Raw genomic sequence first — 23422 nt, forward strand, 5'->3', positions numbered from 1 at the left:
AATGTTTTAAAAACCCAATCAGAGGCCGACCGTTTTTGCCTCATGATTTGATTGTGTCTATAATTATATTACATATAATATATGTATTATTTTATATTTTATTTATGTTTTTTAATTTTTTATTTATAAAAATATTAAAAATTGTGATTTGAGGTCAAAAAGGGTTTTTTTGATTGAAAATAGTGGAATAAGGTACCAATAAAACTTTAGGATGCATAGATCTCCAAAAGTTAACCCAAAATCAAAATAAAAAAAATCATCCCAATTGGACGTGAGAATGCAAAATTATAGCCAAGTTTACACATAATAAACCTACAACCCGATGATTGGATTGAACAACTCAACGGTTAAACTGCCCGGTCCGGATGTTTTTTGTCAAAGCATTTACGGTATTACATCTTTCTCGCATATTATAATCGGACACGGATTTTATCGGATCGGGTCGTGTATATGAACCATCCGGTTGAGATAATCGGGTCGGGTTGAGGATCAACGGGTATCGTTGATAGCCCCTTTAGTTTTGCTACAAACTACGAATCGCAGAGTACGCCAAACAACAGGAAAGCAGCTAAGCGCACGAAGGGGTCTGAGCTCAAGCACAAGCACTGTCGAAATGAAAGTGATGTTGAGACCTTCTCATTTCCCATCTCTAGCACCTCCAATTCTCTGCAATCCGAGGCTCTCTTTGATTTCTTCTCTCAACCTGTCAGCGTCATTGAGCCTTCTCAACTTCTCTACATCTGCTTCATTACTGCCATTTATTAACATGAACTTCACACCCATTTCATCTTCTCTTCATTTCAGAAGGTTGGGGTGGGCATCCCCCTTGATGGGCAGATCAAGATTGGAAAGAAGAGGTCGGTTTATTCTGTTAAATCCCGTCATTTTTCTTGTTCTGTTTCGATGTTTTGTTTGTGTATTTGGTGCTTCCATTTTAGGGTGAGCTGGGTTTTCCTTTTCCCGCCGTCTTTTGTTGATTTTTAATGAATCTTTTTAATTTTTTTAAATTTATCCAGTATTTAAAGATAAATTTTGGACATTCTTTCCTTGGAATTGGTTGATTATTGTTTTTATTATAAATGCCAGCTTTCCCTGTACGGATGTATCTGTTTTATTTTTTGAATATTTATTTAGTGCTAATTGGTTGTGTCTAATATAACTCCATTCTGATTCCATTATTCTAGTCAGTGGTTAGAAATTTCAGTTTTTCTTTTTTAAATGATTTATACTAGTCTATATCATTCATTCATTCATTCTTTCTGCTTCTTCTTCTTCATTTGATATTCTGTAATTTCTTTTTTTATTCTTTTTGTTCAGCTACATTTGGTGCTGTGAACAGTGTAGGAGGTAGAGAGATACTGGTCCAGCACTTGCTTGTCAGTGAAGACAACCTTAAGCTTCTATTGGAGCTTCAACAAAGAGTTTCCGGAGGTTATCTCTCATAATCATATATATCTAGATTTTTTATCAACAATTCTTGTGATTTTTATTGATTATGGGAATAAATCATTTGCAAAAGAATGTGTACTTAGCACCCCTTAAGAAAGTTAGGTCATCTCATCCTTTTACAATCTTTTCCCCTCAACAGTGCATTGCACGGGATAGTGTAATTTTTCTTTCTGTTATGAGATAGCCATAGATTAAGGTTAGATTGCGTAATTGCAGAAATGAGCGTTTACTATTTCCCATCTAAGAATAAAAATCCTTTTTTTGGTTCATATATTGCCAAGGGTATTGCAATTTCCAATACCTGAAAGGCATACATATTGATACAACAAATTTCCCCCCTATAGCATGAGTAATGAAGTTTAGTTTCCATATTTTCCAATATAAAAGGAGTATACTTAGAGTAGGATATTTTACAGAGTAAATTACCTAAATGGTACATGTGTAAGAGTTGAAACAAGAGGTATATGTTAGGAAACTTTGTCTACGCTTATAAGTGTCTTAATGCACTTAGCTTGATATTGAATGAGGAAGTTATAGTGGTTCATGAAAATGGCTATTTATGGAAATGGATTTCCTTAGCTTAGGGAGTTTGTCATCTCTCACTTCTACATAAGGGATATCCAAAGCAAATCTGGAAGTCATGTATGTTATCAACATAACCATATCTCTAATAAGATTGAAATAACTCCAGCTATCTTTATGTTGCTGAGTATAATATCAATTTCATTCTTTCATGCCATTCTATTGTTCCATCTAGGAGAGGATTTGAGTGACTTGGCTGTGGAGTACTCGATTTGTCCATCCAAAGAAAATGGAGGGATGCTTGGTTGGGTGCGGAAAGGACAAATGGTATATTACTCAATTTAAATCTTGCAACAACTTTTTAAATTACCAAGCCATGTTCCACTCCGAATTCTCAAAACCTTTTTATGTTTTTATTCTTTTTCTTTTCTTCTTTTTTTTCCTGTTTTTATTAATGTATAGAAGTATAGTTACAAAGTTATAGGTGCCAACAACCCGAAAGAGAAATCTTCATGAAGGTAAATCCAAGGTTCAAAATTTCAATGTGATACACCCCATTTTGGGCGTATCATTTCGTATCTTTTGACTCCCGATACACCTATTTTAAGGGAATTTTGAGAAGTCTTTTTTTAATAAATAAAGTATATAAAAATAGCCCATTCTATAAAATTGAAAAAAAAACTAAAAAAAGAAAAGTTCAAAGTATTGATATACCCCTTCCGGATTGGGGTGTATTGATATTTTGAACTTTGGATCAACAATGCACCTGGTAAACTATGGGAATCATCCAACTGCTTGAGCATCATCACTATGGGTTCTACTAGCCCCTATGTGTCTGTTGAAACCACATACCTACACACATCAATCTTCAGCTGATGACTTGATGAGAAAGAAGGTGATTAACCTGGTGCATAAACATGCCAGATGTTGATGAAAGTTGCATCAAGGATAATTTATTTCATACATTGTATTATTTAATTTATTCAGATTTGTTGATAAACAATTTGTTTGAATTATTTGTCATAAAGAATGGTCATTGAATCTTGACTAGTTGACCTAGAATGTGTGCCCAAGCTGTTCTACCTGGACTATCAGACACACTCTGAAACAAATTTCACTTTCACCATCTTAACTCAACAAAGCCTTATCCCAACCATGAGATCTGTTACATGAATCTTGTTCTACCATTCCACTATATTCAGTGCCATGTTGAATTGAAAGCTTCCCCCCCTCCCCCCTCCAAGTGGTACAAGTCTTCCTTATGAGTTTCTTATTATTTTTTGGCAAGTAAAAAGGAAAACTTTAATAAAAATTTAAAACTGTACAACAGAAGGATGATGAGCTAACACCCTAATGCATTTATCCTCTCTTTTCTTTCTTTTTCTCATTCTTTCTATGCTCTCTTTCTTGTCTTTTGATTCTCTATTACTAATTTAATTAAGATCTTTTGGTTAGCATCTCTTTTAGCTCTAAATAACATGACCATTCTACTCTATTCAGTGTCATCTGCCATGTTGAATTCAAAGAGTTTTTTTTTTTCTCAAGTGGTGCAAGTCTTCCTTGTGTTTTCTTCTTAACATAAACCTTTGATGTTTCTTTTTGTCTCTTCTTTCTATATTCTCTTTCACCTCTAATTCTCTATTACCAGTTTAATCAAGATCTTTTGGTATCTCGTTTAGCCTTCATCCGGGATTTAAATCACTTATTGGGACCTTCCACACAACCTACATAAATTTCGTCTTTTCCTTTTTCAATTAGTCTTTTTGATAGGACCTTTCCTTTTCAATTTCTGTAGTTTTAACTTTTCTTTGTCCTTTTCTCCATGGATTGTTTTTTGTCTTTTTGTACAATATCACTTTATATCCCTACCTAATTTAGTACTTCCTCACTGTTCTCCATTATTATTCACTTTGCTAGGTTTCAATGCAAAATTCCAAGCAAAACTCTAATTTTCAGAATTTTTGGGTTTTTTGTCTTTTTGATTTTCAGAATTTTCATTGAATTTTCATTGAATTTTTGGGTTTCAATGAAAATAGCCATGACCACAGCTCCAGTGTTGGCCACCCCAAACTTCAGCCAACCTTTCACCCTAGAATGTGATGCTAGTGGAGGAGGGTTGGGGCAGTTCTCTCCCAAAATGGGAGACCTCTGGCTTACTTTAGGAAGGCACTTAAGGGACAGACTCTGAATTTCTCCACATATGACAAAGAATTATTATCTATAGTCACAGCAGTTAAGAAATGGAGATTTTATCTCCTTGGCAACAAATTCCATATTCTCATAGACCACAGAAGCTTGGGTTGTATCCTACAGTAAAAGCTCATGACACCAATCCAGCAGAGACTCTTGAGCAAACTGATTGGGTACGATTATGAGATCAGGTACAAAAGGGGAAGAGAAAACATTGTGGCTGATGCTCTCTCGTAAAAGTGGAGGTGAGATGTTGGCAATTTCAATGCAAGTGCCAAGCTGGGTAGAAGAGCTAAAAAAGGAAGTTTCCAAAGACTCCCAATTACAGAGCATCATCCAAGAGCTCATAAAAGGGACTTCAAAGACTAAATATGAGTGGAGAAAAGGAATGCTTTGGAAGAAGGGCAGAATAGTGTTGAGTCCCACTTCTAATTTTAGGAGAACGCTGTTTGAAGAAGCCCATGAAACTCCATCTGGTGGGCATTCAGGATTTCATAATACTATGTAGAGATTGAAGAGGGTATGTTGGTGGAAGGGGTATAGAAAAGAAGTAAAACCTTGGGTCAAGGAGTGTGAAATGTGCCAGAGGAATAAAGCAGAGAATGTACCCACCCCAAGGCTGCTACAACCATTGAACATTCCAGCACAGGCGTGGACTGATATTTCTCTTGACTTCATAGAAGGTCTGCCCCCTTCCAACAGAAAGACAGTGATCCTTGTAGTTGTGGACAGATTCACCAAATATGGACACTTCTTGCCTCTTTCTCACCCTTTCACAGCCTTAGAAGTTGCTAAGACTTTCATGGAAGGGGTCTTCAAGCTACATGGGTTACCTCAGTCTTTACTAAGTGATAGGGATCCAATCTTCACCGGCAATTTCTAGAAGGAATTGTTCAGAATTCAAGGGACCTGTCTCAACATGAGTTCCTCATACCATCCACAGACGGATGGGCAAACGGCGGTGCTCAATAGGACCTTGGAGACCTATCTTCACTGTTTTACCAATACCCAACCCCATTCCTGGATCAAATGGATTTCCCTGGAAGAATGGTGGTACAATATCACCTTCCATCTGGCTTCAAAAACCACTCCATTCCAGGCTTTGTATGGATATCCTCCACCTACCCTGATATCATACATTCCAGGGACGACTCAGGTGCAGTCTGTTGACCAAGAGCTAAGGGAGAGAGAAATTGCATTAACAAAACAAAGAGAGAACCTCCAAGTAAACCAAAACATAATGAAAAGAATGGCAGACAAGGGAATGACTGAAAGAGTTTTCCAAGTTGGAGACTGGGTATTCCTGCGGCTTCAACCATAAAGACAGAGTTCAGTTGCTGCCTGCAAATCTCAAAAGTTATCTGCTCGCTACTATGGTTCTCGAGAAAATAGGAGCTGTTGCTTATCGGCTTGACCTGCTAGAAGGAAGTGGAATCCATCCTGTATTTCATGTGTCCTGGCTTAAGGCCAAGGTAGGTGATCACTCTGTTACTCACCAAGACCTGCCACCTCTGTTGGCGGATGGAACACTGCAGCCCAACCCTGTCGCCGTCCTAGATAGGTGTTCGGTTAAGAGAGGCAACAAGGCAACTACAGAAGTTCTGATCCTGTGGGAGGGAACAAGATCAAAAGATGCCACCTGGGAGAACTGGAGCGAACTGTAGAAGAAATTCCACAGGGCAAGCCTCGAGGACAAGGCATGTCTTAAGGGGGGTGGGATGATACAACTGGATGGTGGAGAAGGACACGTGGCAATTCCCTGAAGAAGGCCACACCACTCGACGACCAATTCTATTAAATTTTACAGAGACCATTGTAAGAACTGTTAGACTCAGCTGTAGAAGGGTAGAATAGGCTTTTTACATTAAGTTATATGTTAAATGTAATTATGAGTAGATCTTAAGTTAGCTTATGTGTCTCTCACTTAAGTGAGGGCATAAGAGTAATTCTGATTGTTTAGAAAGGTATAAATAAAGTCTGGCCGACTAGAGAAGTGACTTTTCTCTCTAGTTCAACTAGAACAGTTTTCTCTCCTTCTCTTCTCTTTTTCTTCTTCTTCTGCTTCTTCTTCTTCTTCTTATTATTATTCTTATTCTTATTATTATTCTTATTCTTATTATTCTTATTCTTATTCTTATTCTTATTCTTATTCTTATTCTTATTCTTATTATTATTATTATTATTATTATTATCTGAAATTGTACGAACACTACATCTGAATTCTATCATGGTATCAAAGCCACGATAACTAGTTCAGATCAATCTTCTTTTTCTCCTTCTATTCAGCGCATACTCTCCTGGGGTTTTGCAGAATTCTCATTGATAGCTAGGTGTTTCTCAGAAAGAAAAAAAAGGACTGATCGTTTTCTTCTTCTGGGGGTTTTCATGCCTCCAATGAGTGAAGTTGTTGTGGTTTTGTGTGGTTGGTAGAAAACCTTCTACTCGGCTGTTCGAAGAGAGCTGGTTTCAGGTGTCAGGATGGTGACAGTGCAGATTTGGTGAAGTAGTTACATGATTGCTGAACCAAATTGTGACGTGTAGCAGTGAGATAGTTAGATTACATGAGTGTAGCAGTGAGAAACAAATTGTGATATGTTGCAGAACCAAATTTCCTGTTCGTGAGGTGTATTGTGAGGGTTTATGGTGCTGAAAGTGGAAGACAGCAGTGGTGTTGTTGCTAAAAGTGGTTTACTGTGAGTGTTGTTTTTGAAACCTATGATAGTAGGTACCCTAGTAGTAATCAATCGTTGGTGTGTACGGTGACTAATTAGCGAAGTAGGGTGACAAACTAGTGGTAGAATTTCTTCCCTTTTTCCTTGTGTAGTCATGGGAGAATGCAGTGAATGCAAGTCTAGTGTGATGGTCCTTTCTGATTATTTGAATGTGCAGATGACATCTATAAAACTGAATGGTGAGAATTATGTGCTTTGGGCTAAATCTGTTGAGGTTTTTTTGAAAGCTAAGAAGAAAGTGAAGCATGTGAGGGAAGATAAACCCCCAACTGATTCTCAGGGATATGATGAGTGGGAGCAAGAGGATGCGCAAATTATGACATGGCTATGGAACAGTATGGAACCCAAAATTAGTGTGAACTTCATGTTTTTAGATACAACCAAGGAGGTCTGGGATCATGCAAGGAAGCTTTATTTTGGACAAGACAACACTACTAGGGTTTACCAACTGTACCAAGAGTATTTCAATTTGCAATAGGGGAATTAGTCTTGAAGATTATTATGCAAGTATGAGAAATTTGTGAAATGAGTTCAATGTGTATCACCCTCTTACACCTGATGTCAAAATTCAACAACAGAGAGAGCAGTTGGATGTGACTAGATTTTTAGTAGGGTTGAAGTCTAAATATGAACTTGTAAGGGCATAGATACTAGGTCGATTTGCTCTTCCTTCTCTTGAGGAAGTATTTGCTGGTCTCCGGAGGATCTCGGTTGGACCCACGGAGAACTCCACTATATTATATAGGTCTGCATTGCAGTAACGAGAGGGGGAGATCGTGGAGGTAGAGGAGGAGCTCGAGAAGGTCATTCTTGCCATGGTAGTGGTGGTGGACCCATGTATGGTCGTGGTGGTGGTGGCATGTATAATCGTGGTGGCGTGGTGGTCGTGTTGGAGGTCGAGACTTAGGGGGAGCCCGTGGTAGAGGACGTAGTAATGGTCAGAGGAGGTATACACATTGTGGTATGGAGGGACATACTATCAACTTTTTCTATGATCTACATGGCCCACCTTCAACCTGGGCAAATCATGCAGTCGTAACTAGTGGTGGTTCGAGATAGGAATCTCAGCAAACTGATTAGAAACTCTTTACATCTATAGATGCCTCTAGAAAGGGATTATGAGTGTTCCACGGGATGAGTATGAGTGGTTCATTCAAGGTATGTTTCAGCAGAACACAACTACCCTTGCACACTCAGGTATGGCTTGTCTAGCATCCAAGCCTTCCCATTGGATTATAGATTCTGGAACTTCCGATCATATGACTGGGACTCCAAGTGTGTTTTCATCCCTTTATCCATCTTCCACATCACAATCTGTTATTCTTTTCAATGGTTCTATATCTTCCATATGTGGTGTTGGTAATGTTGACATAGACTCGTTGTCCCTATCTTCAGTTTTATATGTTCCCAAGTTTCCCTTTAACCAGATGTTTGTTAGTAAATTGACTAAGTCTCTTAATTGCTCGATCACTTTTGGGTGTGTGTTTTGTTCATAATTTTGGGCCTGGAATGGACAAGTTAGAGGCTCGATCCACTAAGTGTATCTTCCTTGGCTATTCTAGGACCCAAAAAGAGTATAAGTGTTATAACCCCAGTTCCTAACATTCTTTTGTGTGTCCTGATGTTACATTCTTTGAGTTTGTTCATTTTTTCTCTAGGTCTGATGTTTCTTCTCTTCCGTCACTATCACCTCCTCTTCCAGTTCCTGTTGAGGACCCTATTCCTCGTGTTCCAGTTGTTACCAAGTCTTTGCCTCCAGTACAACTACTTGCTAGACAACCACCCATCCAGCAAGTGTATATGCATCGTTAAGTACTGGCTCCTCCTCTAGCTTCGTCACCGTTGACAGATCCGACAGTTGTTCCCACCCCAGCCCCACCCCCTGTTTTTGACCTTGATCTTCCTATTGCTTTGTGGAAAGGTAAACGCAGTTGCATTCTTCACTCCATTTCCAATTATGTTTCTGTATCTCACCTTTCGACTTCCCATCACCAGTTTGTTTCTATGTTATCCTTTGTCTCTGTTCCAAAGTATGTCTAGGAAGCTCTCACTTCTCCAGGGTGGCGCCAAGCAATGGAGGAAGAACTCTCGGCCTTGATTCGTACTCATACGTGGAACCTCACCACTCTTCCACCTAGTAAGCATGTTATAGGCTGTAAGTGGATATACACTGTTAAATATTTGCCTAATGGGAGTGTTGAACGGTTGAAAGTTCGATTAGTTGCCAAAGGTTATTCACAACTATATGGTATTGATTACACAGACACCTTCTCCCCTATTGCCAAAATTGGTTCTGTTCGTCTTCTGATCTCCCTTGCTGCTATGCATGATTGGCCCTTGTTTCAGCTTGACATCAAGAATGCCTTTTTACATGGTGATCTCCTTGAGGAAGTGTACATGGAGCAACCGCCAAGGTTTGTTGCTCAGGTGGAGGGTGATAAGGTATGTAGACTTAAGAAGGCTATTTATGGGCTTAAACAATCCCTCTGTGAATGGTTTGGTAGATTCAGTGAAGTAGTGAAGAAGTTTAGCATGAAACAGTGTCAGGTTGACCATTCCGTATTCTGCAATGAGTCTAGTGCTGGAAAGATCCTATTGGTAGTATATGTAGATGATATTGTTATCGCTGGCAGTGATAGACCAGGGATTGACAAGTTGAATACTTGCGTGCATGATCACTTTCAAACGAAGGATTTTGGCAAATTAAGATACTTCCTAGGGATAGAAGTAGTGAGGTCCAAGAATGGTATTAATCTGTGCCAGAGGAAATATGTCTTTGATCTGTTAGAGGAAACAGGGTTATTAGGTGCCAGACTAGCTGAAACACCCATGGAACCGAATGTTAAGTTGAGTAGTGATGCAGGTGAGGAGTTTGAAGATCCTGGAAGGTACAGAAGGTTGGTAGGTAAGCTGAATTACCTAACCATCACTCAACTCGATATCTCATTTGTAGTTAGTGTAGTGACTCAGTTAATGCAGAATCCTCGAATTCCACATTGGGAGGCGGTTCTAAGGATTGTGCAGTACTTGAAGGGAGCTCTAGGTCTTGGTTTGTTATATAAGAGTGGAGGAAGTCTTGAGATAGAGGGGTACACGGATGCTGATTGGGCCGGTTCCATATCTGACAGAAGATCCACTACAGGGTATTGCACTTTTCTTGGTGGCAACTTAGTGACATGGAAGAGTAAGAAGCAGACAGTGGTAGCAAGTAGTGCAGAGGCTGAGTATAGAGCCATGTCACACACAACATGTGAACTAGTGTGGTTGAAGCATCTCTTAGAGGAAATGGGGTACTTGATTGACACGCCTATGAACCTATATTGTGATAATCAAGTTGCAATTAATATCTCCTATAATCTAGTGTTTCATGAAAGAACGAAGCATATAGAAGTTGATTGCCACTTTGTACGTGAGAAGGTGCTTTAAGTACAACATATGCGAACACAGGAAATCAATGGGTAGATCTGTTTACCAAATGGTTGAGTTGGGGAAGAGTGGACTACATATGTAACAAGCTGGGACTAAATGACATATACTCACCAGCTTGAGGGGGAGTGTTAGAGTCGGTTGTAGAAGGGTAGTATAGGCTTTTTACATTAAGTTATATGTTAAATGTAATTATAAGTAGATCTTAAGTTAGCTGATGTGTCTCTCACTTAAGTGAGGGCATAAGAGTAATTCTGATTTGTTTAGAAAGGTATAAATAAAGTTTGGCCGACTAGAGAAGTGGCTTTTCTCTCTAGTTCGACTAGAACAGTTTTCTCTCCTTCTTCTTCTTCTTTATTATTATTATTATTATTATTATTATTATTATTATTATTATTCTCAAGAACCATGGTAGTTATTCTGCAATCCTTGGCACGCTTTACTTTGCCCAGTAATTGATTGTTGTAATAGTCTAAATCCTTATAAATTGGCCTATTTGTGACCTAAATCATGCTTTTGAATTGGCTCTCAACATAGAGAAGAAGCAGCTGGTTACAACAATGAATTTGAAGCTAATGAGAAGAAAGTACAAATTTGAAGATAAAGAAGATGATTTCTTGCATGTCAATGCCCATCCTAGAGCTAAAGTTGTGAATGAAGAATTTCAAAGTTGTAAACATTGAAGATAAAAAGGGTGCGGGCCAAGAAAAGATTGGAATTGTTGAAGAAGGAACTTCCAACACCCATGGTCAGCTTGTGGTTAATGATCAAGAAGAGATAAGATCATAAGAGTGGAGCAAGTTGAAGAAATTCAGGTGCAAGATGCAAATGTGTTGATTGTAGTAGATGTTATTAAGGAAGTAAGTCACGACTTTACGTTACAAGTTCAACTGGAACCAATTCAAGAAATTACAAGTTGACATAGTACAAGTTCCACCAACGTCAATAATGGTAGAAGTTCAAGAGTTTGCTGAAGAACCAAGGGTAGCTAAAGACATAGGGATGGAGATTTCTCAACTAGAGATTGAAGGAAAAGTTCCAAATGCTGCAATTGAGATTTTGGATATGAAAATTCATAGTGATAAGCAAGGGGAAGATTCATCACAAGTTAGGCTGATTGGTGATGTAAGTGGTCAAGAAGCTAATGTTATTGATTATTTAACAATGAAGGTTATGGAGTCAGTGTTACAGACATACACTGCTTTCAAGATCCATCTATAGCTATATGTGTGACATCTACTCTACACTCTACAGTCGAAGTGTGTTGAAGTAGCCATGGGAATTACTACTCCTTTAGTCATTGATGTACATCAACTTTTCATCCTCATGTTCTTCAAAACTCGAGGATGAGTTTTTTTGAACCAGAAGAGAATAATGTGGGAGCTGAATAATCAAATTTGGAATTTTCTGATTTTTTGTATTTCTGTATATTTGGACAGTATGGGTATTTTCATCATTTTGACCAGTCCCATGTGGGTTTGGGCTATAGCATCTTGTTCCTCTAGCTTAGTAGTGTTTCTCTTTCAATTTTCAGTTTATTTGCATTAGTAGGTAGAAAGTTATTACGTTTCTTGATGCACAAGACAAGGGGTGGCATTTTTGTAATTGTGGTGAACAGTATTCCGGGCCTCTCCATAAATTGATATATTCTCTTCCTTTTGAAGCTAATGAATGAAGATTTCTTTAGAGTTCTCTTGCAAGTTTTCTGTATGGAGTGATTCTAGGACCCTTGGAGTGATTCCTTGGGATTTCTCTCTCTTTTCTCTTCCTCTACCCTTTCTCCCCCTCCCCCCCCTCTCTCTCTCTCACGTTCTCTCTTCATCTCTCTTTCTGTCTTGTGGTAGTTTGTTGCTAGCCCCACTACTTTAAGACATCAGCTGTTTTGGGCTCAGTTGTAAGATCTGAGTTGGGGTGGGATAGCAGGGGTATGCTCACAATCTATATTTGTAATGCAAAGCTGCAACCTCTTGTTGTACTGCTTTTTCTTTTATCTAATAAAATTCTGTTATCTGTTGCTGATAAAAAATTATGTGAGATTAAATAAAATTTATGACCATAACCATTGATACCTAGTTGGGAATGCGAGATGTTGTTTCTCCATTAATAAAATTTTCCATTGAATCATAAAAAAAGGCAAACCATTGATACCTAATTAAGTTTCTTCTGCTGACCGTTTGTCACATCTGGGCAGCGAACCGAATATCTCCAATTATCTGACCTGGGGGTTTTGATACAAACCTCCAAGGGGACCCTTTGAATGGCAAGGCTTGCCACCTCACAAGAGCCTTGCTAACTGGCAAAATAGAAAGAGAAATGTTCCCTTTGTTTGCACAAGGGTCCTCTCCCCCTCCCCGATGTTTATATTATTAACAAATTATATCTATAGAATTGTCCATGGATTCTCTTTTTTGGTTCAGTATATCCAGTATCTTTGTCTCCATAGGTTCTCATTTTCAACATACATTAGAGCCAAGCTAGTATGATGGATTTCTTGGTGTCACCAGGTACCAGAGGTTGAGGAGGCTGCATTCAGTGCACCTTTAAACAAAGTTGTGCGATGCAGGACTAAATTTGGGTGGCACTTGTTGCAAGTATTGTCTGAAAGGTATGTCTGAGAAACCTTTAATGGAAAATTCTACTTGATATTCAAAAAATACATTTTCTAATTTTCATTTTATTTTGTACTTGTTTGGGGAAACTAATGCTTCTAGGGAAGAACTTATACTTCAAGACATTGACCCAGAGGAGCTTCATGCAAAAATGCAAGACCAAAGTTTCTTTGAAGAGGCTCAATTGATAGATGTTCGTGAACCTGAAGAAGTGTAAGAACTGTAATTTCATTTTTCTGCTAAAAATGAATTTTGTAATTCCTTTGGTAAAATTATCAGCCAATTGTTGACATAGCTTCAGACAAATTAAAGAGACTTCACAAGAAAATCACAAATAAAGTATTGATCCACTTCAATGTTTTTCATTCATCCTATCATGATGTGCTAGATTATGAGTATTGTTAATAGTATTCTGATTATCATGGTATAGTCTTAAAGGACCATCAGAAATAAACTCCAATTTTTTTTTTTTTTTTTTTTCTAGGAGGATCTTCATCTAGAGTAGCTTTGCAACACCATGTGCTATGACCTGATACTCTACCTCTACACTAGGTCTCACTACTACTAATTGGATCTTGCTCCTCCAGGACACTAGATTTCCAGCAACAAATGTACAGTGGCCTATTGATTTCCTATCATCAACACAAGCATCCCAATCTGGATTAATATAAGCTTCCACCCTGGAGTTTTCTTCAAATAAAATAGTAGAAATCTGCTGAATTAAAAAAATCTGTAAAAGAAAATATATTTTCTTGAAGAAGAGAAGAGAGAGAAGAAGAAGAAGAGAGAGATTTGAGAAAGAAAAAGAGAGCTTAATTCTGGCCGCCCCTTCACTAGTATTTATATTAAAAATATAGTGGAGTACAATGACTAATATGCCCTTATAGGGTGGCAAGCATCTAAAACAACATAAAAGACTTAAGAAACAATCAACAAAGGACTTAACATAAATGCTGTGATCCCCACTTCCTATCTAACAATTAACATATAAAAATTATTGTTAAATCTACACAAAACTGATTAAATTTCAACACTCCCCCTCAAGTTGGGAGTAAGTGTCATACATTCCTAACTTACATAAATCATGTTCAAGCTTGTTCCTTGCAACTGCTTTAGTGAGTACATCAGCCAACTGCAATTTTGAAGAGACATAAGGCAAGCAAACTTCTCCGATTGTTACCCTTTCTCTTATGAAGTGCCTATCAACTTTAATGTGTTTTGTCCTGTCATGCTGAATTGGATTGTGGGCAATATTGATTGCAACTTGATTGTCACAATATAACACCATAGGTTCCTCTGCTTTATCCCCAATCTCATTTAGTAGGGATCTAATCCAAAGTAGTTTTTAGATACCATGAGCCATGGAACTATATTCAGCCTCTGCACTTGACCTAGCCACAACTGCTTGCTTTTTACTCTTCCATGAGATCAAGTTTAAGTTTCCACCCACAAAGGTACATGCCCTTGATGTAGATCTCCTGTCATATAAACAACCTGCCCAATCTGCATCTATATGAGACTCTAGTTTCAGATTTTCATGGTTTGAGAAAAGAATACCTTTGCCGGGGTGCTTCTTCAGGTATGCAAGTATTCTTTCAATGGCTTCCTAGTGCTGAACCCAAGGTGCATACTTGTACTGGCTCACAACACTAACAACATAGGAAATATCTGGACGCATCATACACAAACATAATAGCCAGTCCACCATTCTGTGATATCTCTCCACATCCTTAACTAACTCACCATCCACAGCATTAATTCTATGATTTGGGTCAATACAAGTGTCAGCTGGTTTGGTTCCCAACTTCCCAGTCTCCTGCAGTAAGTCTAGTACATACTTTCTCTAAGAGATGAAAATCCCATGCTTGGATCTTGCAACCTCAATCCCCAGGAAATATTTTAGCTTACCAAGATCTTTGATCTCAAACTCTTACTGTATTGATTTCTTGAGAGTATCAATCTCTTTTAGATCATTTCCTGTAACTACTACATCTTCCACATATACAATCAGAATTGACACAAGTGCATCTCTCCTTTTCACAAAGAGAGTGTGATCAGACTAGGTTTGTGTGTACCCAAAGAGGATAAGTGCCCCTCCAAACCTGTCAAACCATGCCCTAGGTGACTGTTTTAGGCCATACAATGATTTTTTTAGCTTACAAACCTTTCCTTTATCAACATTTTCATAAAACCCAGGCACCCAGTTGGGGTGTCCATATATACCTCCTGCAAATCACCATTGAGGAATGCATTTTTAAGATCAAGCTAAAATAGGGGCCATGAATAGGTGGCTGTTAGAGACGAGAATTTGAACTGAACTCATCTTAGCAACCGGTGCAAAGGTCTCCAGATAATCAGTGCCATAGGTCTGTGTATACCCTTTTGCAACCAACCTTGCCTTATACCTCTCAATACTGCCATCAGGCTTGTACTTCACAATGAACACCCATCTACATCCGACTATGTCCTTGTCTGGAGGAAGATCGACTATCTCCCAAGTCTGGTTTTTAACCAAAGCTTCCATCTCTTCTTGCATAGTTGTTTTCCACTCAGGTTTGGAGAGAGCCTTAGTAGCATTCCTGGGTATAAATATAGAATCTAGGGAAGAAAGGAAAGCTCAGTAGGAGGATGATAAGGTTTTATAGGAAAGATGGTGTGAGATGCAATGGGTAGTACACTTTCTCTTCCCTTTGCGAAGTGCAATGGGAAGATCAACTTCCTAGTGAGAGAGATTTAGAGGAAAGCCCATTCCACCCAAGGTCCAAGCTTTGTGTTGGGAGGTTTTCCTTGGAAAGGTGAATACTTGTGACATGTTTCAAAAGAGGAAGCCAAATAAATGCCCCTCTCCTCATGTGTGTATTCTTTGCTTGGCAAATGGTGAATCCCTACCACATTTACTGCTTCATTGTCCTATTGTGCTCTTTGTCTGGGACTCTCTTTGCTCTCTCTTTGGTTGCAGGTGGATTACTCCCCAGGATATAGTGAGTCTCTTCAACTCAAACTTCCTAAGGCAACCGAAAAAAAGAGGAAGGGTAATGTGGAAAGCAGTTAGGGCAGCACCTAGTGTGGACTGTTTGGGAGGAAAGAAATGCAAGGATCTTAAATGAAAGGCGAAGGTCAAAAGAAGAAATTGTGGATTCTATTAAAGATAAAGGTTGCAAGCTGGCTAAAAACACTAGAGCTCTTTCAAAGCTTTCAAGTGACTGGCATTACAAGAGCATGGAATGAAGTTGCACACTCCACTAAAGGGAAAAATAAAAAAGTGATGGACTGGAAGCTCCCAGGTGGCAATAAAATAAAGCTGAACTTCGATGGGAGCTCTTTAGGAAAACCGGGACTGGCAGGCATAGGGGTGTTTTTAGAGATTGTTCACGGAAAGTATTGGCAATGTACTCGGGTCCTCTAGGGGTAGGAGATTCAATAAAGGCTGAGCTGCTAGTGCTGTTACAAAGGTCTAAAACTCGCTAAGCAAGCAAACTTTCAAAATTTGGAGGTAGAAGGGGATTCAAAACTGGTTATCTCTTGGACTACTAGAAGGTGTAATGGTCCCTGGATATGTAGACACACTCTGAGAGAGATAGAAAGTCTGGAAAGGGAACTCAATGCCTCATTCACTTGGATTAGAAGGACTGCAAATGGAATGGCTGATTCTTTAGCTAAGCAGGGGGTCTATAGGCAGCAGCTGTTTTGGGATCAATTGGAGGTTTTTTTTTTTTTTTTGCTTTGTTGGAATGTTGGCTGTATTGTAATTTGGCTCCGGCTTTTCGCTGATAAATAAAAATAATTCTTCTTTGCTGATCAAAAACAAATGTGTCCAATAGAGGTGTTATTTCTCAATATAAGATTCCTGTGGAATTGAGGATTTCATACTATATCATTGTTCTGCAACATCAAGTGGTCAGCTATTTTTGCTTCTTTGTTGCAAGCTATTTCAAACAGCATCGGAAAGGATTCCATACTATATCATTCCAACTTCCAATTAGTTAATTGAAGTATTGTCTCTTAGACTAACTTCTTTACTCACCCTCATCCAAAAAGATGTGGGAACCCTTCCCCATTTCTCACCACAACCAAGTGTTTGTCCTAGCACATCATTTTCAAGAAACACCCTAACATGAGCATGAAATGACAATGTATGACTTGGAACCAGCAATGTATCTGGACTTGGAACCAGCAATGTATGACAAGCTCAACACTGGTGGAGTTATGTGAGATTCCATATTCTTCTACAAACTAATTCCACTACCACGTGGATCAAAATTACCACCAAAGCTAAAGATTAAACCCTTGGTAGGGGAGATAGCTTCTCACTATAAATTCTAATGGCCCATGCCTCCATTGGGAATCAAAGGAACACTACATAAAAACCATTGATGAATTAGCAGCTCTTCCACTTTTTTTCCAAATACTGGAAATTTAGTTACTTGTAGAAACTGATGATCTTGATAAATTGGTAATTTCTGAATTATGATATCCAGGTGCCTTTGCAAGGGGGTGCCATATCATGTCAAATACTTCAATTTTGAGTGTAAATTCCATATGACACATTATGCAGTCGTATCTTTGTTTTATCTCACTAAGACAGGTTCTGAGATCTCAGCCAACATTTTCCAATGCTTTCTCTAAAGAAAAAAAATGTCCAACAAGAAATAAATCTAAAGATGATATTACTTCCAAGAGTATTGAAATGTTTTTTGCAAGTTGATGGCAATAATTTGTTTAGGTCAATTATGGGATATCTTTTTCACCTGCTACTGTTTCTGTTTGTGTGCTTAATTATTTGGTGGGAACAGTGCCCAGGCCTCTTTGCCAGGTTTTCAGGTTCTTCCCCTTCGCCAGTTTGGGAGTTGGGGCCCAGAAATAACAACTAAGTTTAATCCTGACAAGGATACATATGTTTTAGTAAGTAAAGTTCTCCAGTAAAACAAAATGTTCATTTTCTTTTTCTTTTACACAAGGAAAGTAATTATATTCATATGTTTAGATTGTTTTGTAGTTAATTCACTTTGTATGGAATTTAAGTGTACTAAATTCTTTGTTCTTGTTCTGACATTAAGTCCCACTGCTTTGAAGTTGCAATTGGCCCGTTAATGATAACTTTTCTTCTTACATATATATTCAATTGCACTTCCTAAAACAAGGGTGTAATTTTTTTTTACTATGTAGCATGATATACATACTTTATAGTATATGTATATTATCATATACAACTATTATGGGGCTTCATCTAAATCATCAACTGTTTAAGCCACGAAATAAATAAAAAAGAATGATGAAATGACCACTTATGCTTGATTTTAAGAAATAATGACAAGTTTTTTGTTCTCCCTGGTTCAAAGGAAAGAAATGCATAGATAAAAGAGATGTGATTCAGATCAATAAATCTGTAAATAATTCTCAACTTTCAGCAAGAAAAAAAAAGAGAAAAGAGAAGAAAACAGTAGAGAGAAGAAGAAGAAGATGGAGAAGAAAGGGAGGAGGAGAAAGTTCAATCCTTCTCTCCTAGCTCTCTAATCTTTTATTAAACTTGTTTAATTAAGACTAATTACAGATCTGCCCTTAAGTGAGTAACCAGATCATCACTTAAAAGAAATAAAAACAATATAAGAGAACATTACTAAATAAAAGTAAATCACTACGGCCCATTCGTTCCAGTCTTTTTACACTCCCCTCCAAGCTGAGCATAGATACCAATCATGCTCGGCTTGCTTATATAATGTATCGGCTTCCCTTTTGGAACACCTTTTGTCAAAACATCAACTAATTATTCTTCAGAAGCAACAAATGGCAAGTAGACTGCTTCTTACTCCATGAAACAATGTTCCCTACCACCATAGGACAGTATCCTGAAGTAGATATCCTATCATCAATAGATCCAGCCCAGTCAGCATTGGTGTATACTTCCAACTTCATGTGGCCATGCTCAGCAAACAAGATACCTTTCCTCGGAGTACCTTTTAGGTAACACAACCCTCTCTATAGCTAATAAATGCGTATATATGGGGGAATGCATGAATTGACTAATGACATTCACTGCATAAGAAATATCTGGTCGAGTCATGAGAGATATAGCAGTTTCCCAAGCAGTCTCTGAAACACTCCCCTATCAGTCAACAGTTTACCATCAGTAGTTGAGAGTTTAGCACCAAATTTACCAATTGTTGCAAGTAAATCAAGGACATACTTGTGTTGAGAGATGAAAATACCATCCTTAGATCGAGCAACCTCAATTCCCAGGAAATATTTGAGGTCACCCAAGTCTTTGATCTCAAATTTAGTATTAAGAAATCTTTTGAGATTAATCACTTCCTAAGTATCATTACTAGTAACCTCAATGCCATCAACATAAACAATCAGATAGGTCACCAAGCAGTCTCTCCTCTTAACAAATAAAGCATGATAGAACTGAGTCTATGTATAACCGAAAGCAACAAGAGTAGCTCGGAATCTCTGAAACCATGCTCTAGGAGATTGTTTTAGGCCATAAAAGGGACTTTTTCAATTTACGCACCTTTCTTTGCATTTCCTTTCCATACATAGAGGTAAAGGCATATAAACTTCCTCATGTAAATCTTCATTCAAAAAGGCATTTTTAGCATCGAATTGGTGAAGAGGTCAATCAAAAGTAGTAGTAAGAGATAGCAAAACTCGAACTAAAGTCATTTTTGCCACAGGGGCAAATGTCCCTAGGTAATCATCAACACTGTACATCTGAATATAACCTTTAGCAACCAACTGAGCCTTGAACCTTTCAATAGTACCGTTAGAATGATACTTGATAGTGAATACCCATTTACATCCAACCGGTTCCTTCCCCTCAAGCAAGTTCACAATATCCTAGGTATGGTTCTTATGCAAAGCGTCTAGTTCAGTCATCATAGCATCCCTCCATTCAGGTATAAAGCTTATGGGGCAGACCTAGTGACATCATGTGTAGAAACAAAGGCAAGAAAGGAATAATAGGTTAGGGAAAGAAGGTTGTAGGATAGGTGTTTGGAGATGCAATGGGTTGTACACTTCTTTATGCCTTTGTAAAGGGGTAGAGGAAGGCTGACCTATTACCTTAGTAGTAATGGGAGGTGGAAGAGGCTTAGTTGAAGTAGTCAAGGAGAAGGAGAAGAAGAAGAGGAAGAAGAAGAGGTAGAAGAAGAGTTTTGTCGAAGAATACAGGTGTGTTACTATTCACACCCTAAAGAGGCCTTCTTAACTTTTTGAAGAAAATTACAAATGGGCCCTTGAATAGGTGCGCAAATACAATAAAGGATGAAAGGACATAAATGCCCTTACACTCTCAACACTCCCCCTCAAGCTGAGTATAGATATTTGTCATGCCCAACTTGTTCAAATTGTTGTTAAGCTTTGATTTGGAGACACCTTTAGTAAGACAATCGACCAATTGATCCTCAGACCTCACAAAAGGTAAACAAATCTCTTCACTAGCAACTCTTTCTCTAATGAAATGTCGATCAACCTCTATATGCTTTGTATGGTCATGTTGAACAAGATTGTGGGCTATGTTTATGGCTGCTTGATTGTCACAATTTAATATCATTGGAGTATCAATCTTTACTCCCATTTCTGTCAACAAGTTCTTTAGCCATAACAATTCGGAAAATCCATGAGCCATAGCTTTGTACTCTACCTCTTCACTAGATCGAGCCACAACTAATTGTTTCTTACTTCTCCAAGATACAACATTACCACCCACCAAGGTACAATAACCAGAAGTAGACTGCCTATCATCAATAGAACCTGCCCAGTTAGCATCAGAATAAGCCTCTACCTTGAGATGCCCATGATTAGAACACAACATCCCTTTTCCTGGACATCCTTTTAAATAGGCTAGTATTCTATTCACTACTTGCATATGAGATGATCTAGGCTTGTGCATATATTGGCTAACCACACTTACAGCATATGATATATCTAGTCTAGTCAAACACAAGTAGAGAAGGCGACCGACAAGTCTTTGATACACAAGTTGGTCAGGAAGGACATCTCCATCATCAACTCCCAACTTATGATTGGGATCAATTGGAGCTTCAATTGATTTACAATCCAATTTCCCTACTTCCTGAAGCAGATCAAGGATATATTTCCTCTGAGAAATATAAGTGCCCCTCTTTGACCTTGCAACCTCAATCCTTAGGAAATACCGAAGATTTCCAAGATCTTTAATTTCAAATTCAATAGCAATAAAAGACTTTAGTTCAGCAATTCCAGAGATATCATCCCCTGTGATAACAATGTCATCAACATATACTATCAACATAGTCACTTTTCCATTCGCTCTCCTGATAAACAAGGTATGGTCAGCTTGAGATTGAGAAAAGCCAATTTTTAAGATAGCTTTTCTAAATCTGTCAAACCAAGCTCTAGGGGACTATTAAGGCCATAAAGGGATTTCTTCAAACGACAAACCTTTCTTGCACTTCTAGGGATGTTCTCTCTAATAGGAAGTTCTATGTAAACTTCTTCCTGAAGGTCGCCATTAAGGAAGGCATTCTTAACATCCATTTGATACAAGGGCCAAGATTAATGGGCAACAAGAGACATGATAACTTGAATTGAGTTCATCTTGGCTACTGGAGCAAAGGTTTCCTAATAATCAATGCCGTAAGATTGAGTGTACCCTTTTGCCTCAAGTCGAGCCTTATACCTTTCAATTGAGCCATCAGCTTTATGCTTCACTGTGTAAACCCACTTACATCCAATAGTAACTTTGCCCACTGGAAAAGAAACAATTTCCCATGTTTGATTTTTCTCAAGCGCCTCCATTTCTTGGTTCATAGCATCCTTCCAATGAGGGAACTGCACTGCCTCAATAACACTGTGAGGGATAAAAACAGAAGCAATGGAAGAGTTATAGGCACAATAAGAGGGAGATAAGGTATTATAAGAGACATAATTTGAGATAGGATATTTAGCACATGTCTTTTTAGCTTTACAAACCGCAATAGGAAGGTTACAGTCAGAAACCACACTAGCAGGCTCAGTAACAGGTTCACCGCAAGTATCAGAAACAAGAAGTGGTTTAGAATCCAAATTACTTGAGTTCGGGAAGTCAGATTGTAATGGACATTCAATCTCTGGAGTCATCCTCTTTTTTCGTCTAACGAACCACTGGTGCCAAGACTGAGGAATAGGAGGCACAAGAGGAGTATTACTACCACCACAAGGAGGAAGAGGAGAAGGAGAAGGATCGACAATGGCAGTTACAACTGAAGCAGGAATCGGCATACAAAAAGGAGTTTGATCTTCACTAGCATTCTCCCTCTGAAGACAGGGACGAGAAGAAGAAAAGAAGGAAGTAGACTCAAAGAATGTAACATTTTTGGACATCATTTTTTCTAGAGCGAGGGTCATAATAAGGGTACACTTTTTGGATTGAAGAATATCCCAAGAAGACACACTTAATAGACTTTGGATCAAATTTCTGCAAGGGATGAGAGATCCATCATATGGATGGCCGAACCCTGTAGGAAGGTTGGGCGAAATTTCAAAAATTTCTCTCTCCCATCCTGGGAATCGCATTCCCTATTTTAGAAAACTGCATTTTCAAGGATCAATCTTGAACCAAACCGGACCAGATCTGAAACCAAAAGGGAGGAGAGGGATATACCTGATATGAAGTAGCAGTAACTCCCAATGAAGGTGTTCACGCCCAAGGAGAAAACCAAAACCTGCTTCCACTGAAGATGACAAAATGTGAGGTGAAGCAGGATCAACAAGACAACTCTTCTGCAAGAACTGAATTCTTTAGCAAGAATGGAATAGAGGGCTGGTGAGCACGACTTCAAATTGCTTCTTCTACCAAGAAGCAATATCAAGAACAATTATTGATCACTCCCACAAATGGAGATCGAACTAGGTAGGGGCGGCAAGAACAAGGAAGAACTCTGTAGATTGCTGAGTTGTGTCTGGAGTGTTTTTCATGTCTGCCCTGCTCTCTTATTTATAGCCTTTAAAGAGACAACCTCCTAATCTGATTAGGAGTTTCCTGATCCAAATCTTTATTTGGATCTGGACTCTTTAAGTTTAATCTTGTACAACTATTCAGACCTGTTTTATTCTGCTAATCACTAAGTTTAATCTTGATATTAGAGGACTGATTTACATCTTGGTTTCAGAGCGGGTTTAGTTCCTCTTCCTTTTTTTTTCTTCATTCTTGTACACTCTAAAATCCAGAGAGTGTATGGAGAGATAGGTTCTCTATAGTATAGAGAATCACTTGCCTAGTTGGTAGAAGGGTTTGGAGAGTTTAGTTCTGGCTATATTTTGCCAAGAAGTGATGCTGTTTTGCTGCTGCCCGAAACCCTAGCTGACTAGAGATTTTCGAGGTTACCAGGAAAGGTGAAACTCGGGTGTGGCGCTCTGTGCTTGGAAGGTGTCTTGTGACTGCTAAAGGAGGGTGGTTCAAGTTTGGAAGAGTTTTTGGTTAGTCGTAGGTGCGGCAACATCTTTTCTCTTCCTCCCATCTGCTGGACGGAGCAA

General features: G+C 38.5%; 1 protein-coding gene across 3 annotated transcripts in view; it reads left to right on the forward strand.

Annotated features, from left to right (window-relative positions):
- The first annotated feature begins 538 nt into the window (after positions 1-538).
- The window catches only part of LOC104589028 (rhodanese-like/PpiC domain-containing protein 12, chloroplastic), a 47889-nt gene continuing 25005 nt past the window's right edge, over positions 539-23422 (forward strand). Inside the window, exons 1-7 of one of the 3 annotated variants that reach the window (XM_010247202.3) lie at positions 539-705; positions 805-857; positions 1318-1431; positions 2207-2298; positions 12824-12924; positions 13031-13141; positions 17722-17830. In XM_010247202.3, coding sequence (XP_010245504.1) covers positions 614-705; positions 805-857; positions 1318-1431; positions 2207-2298; positions 12824-12924; positions 13031-13141; positions 17722-17830 — 672 coding nt within the window. In that variant the 5' untranslated portion in view covers positions 539-613. Of the gene's footprint in view, positions 858-1317; positions 1432-2206; positions 2299-12823; positions 12925-13030; positions 13142-17721; positions 17831-23422 lie in introns of all 3 variants that reach the window. The other 2 variants (XM_010247200.3, XM_088898391.1) reach the window with 2 other exon arrangements.

The sequence above is a fragment of the Nelumbo nucifera genome, chromosome 2 (assembly GCF_055504915.1).
Source record: "Nelumbo nucifera cultivar China Antique chromosome 2, China Antique-T2T, whole genome shotgun sequence".
Classification (NCBI taxonomy): domain Eukaryota; kingdom Viridiplantae; phylum Streptophyta; class Magnoliopsida; order Proteales; family Nelumbonaceae; genus Nelumbo; species Nelumbo nucifera.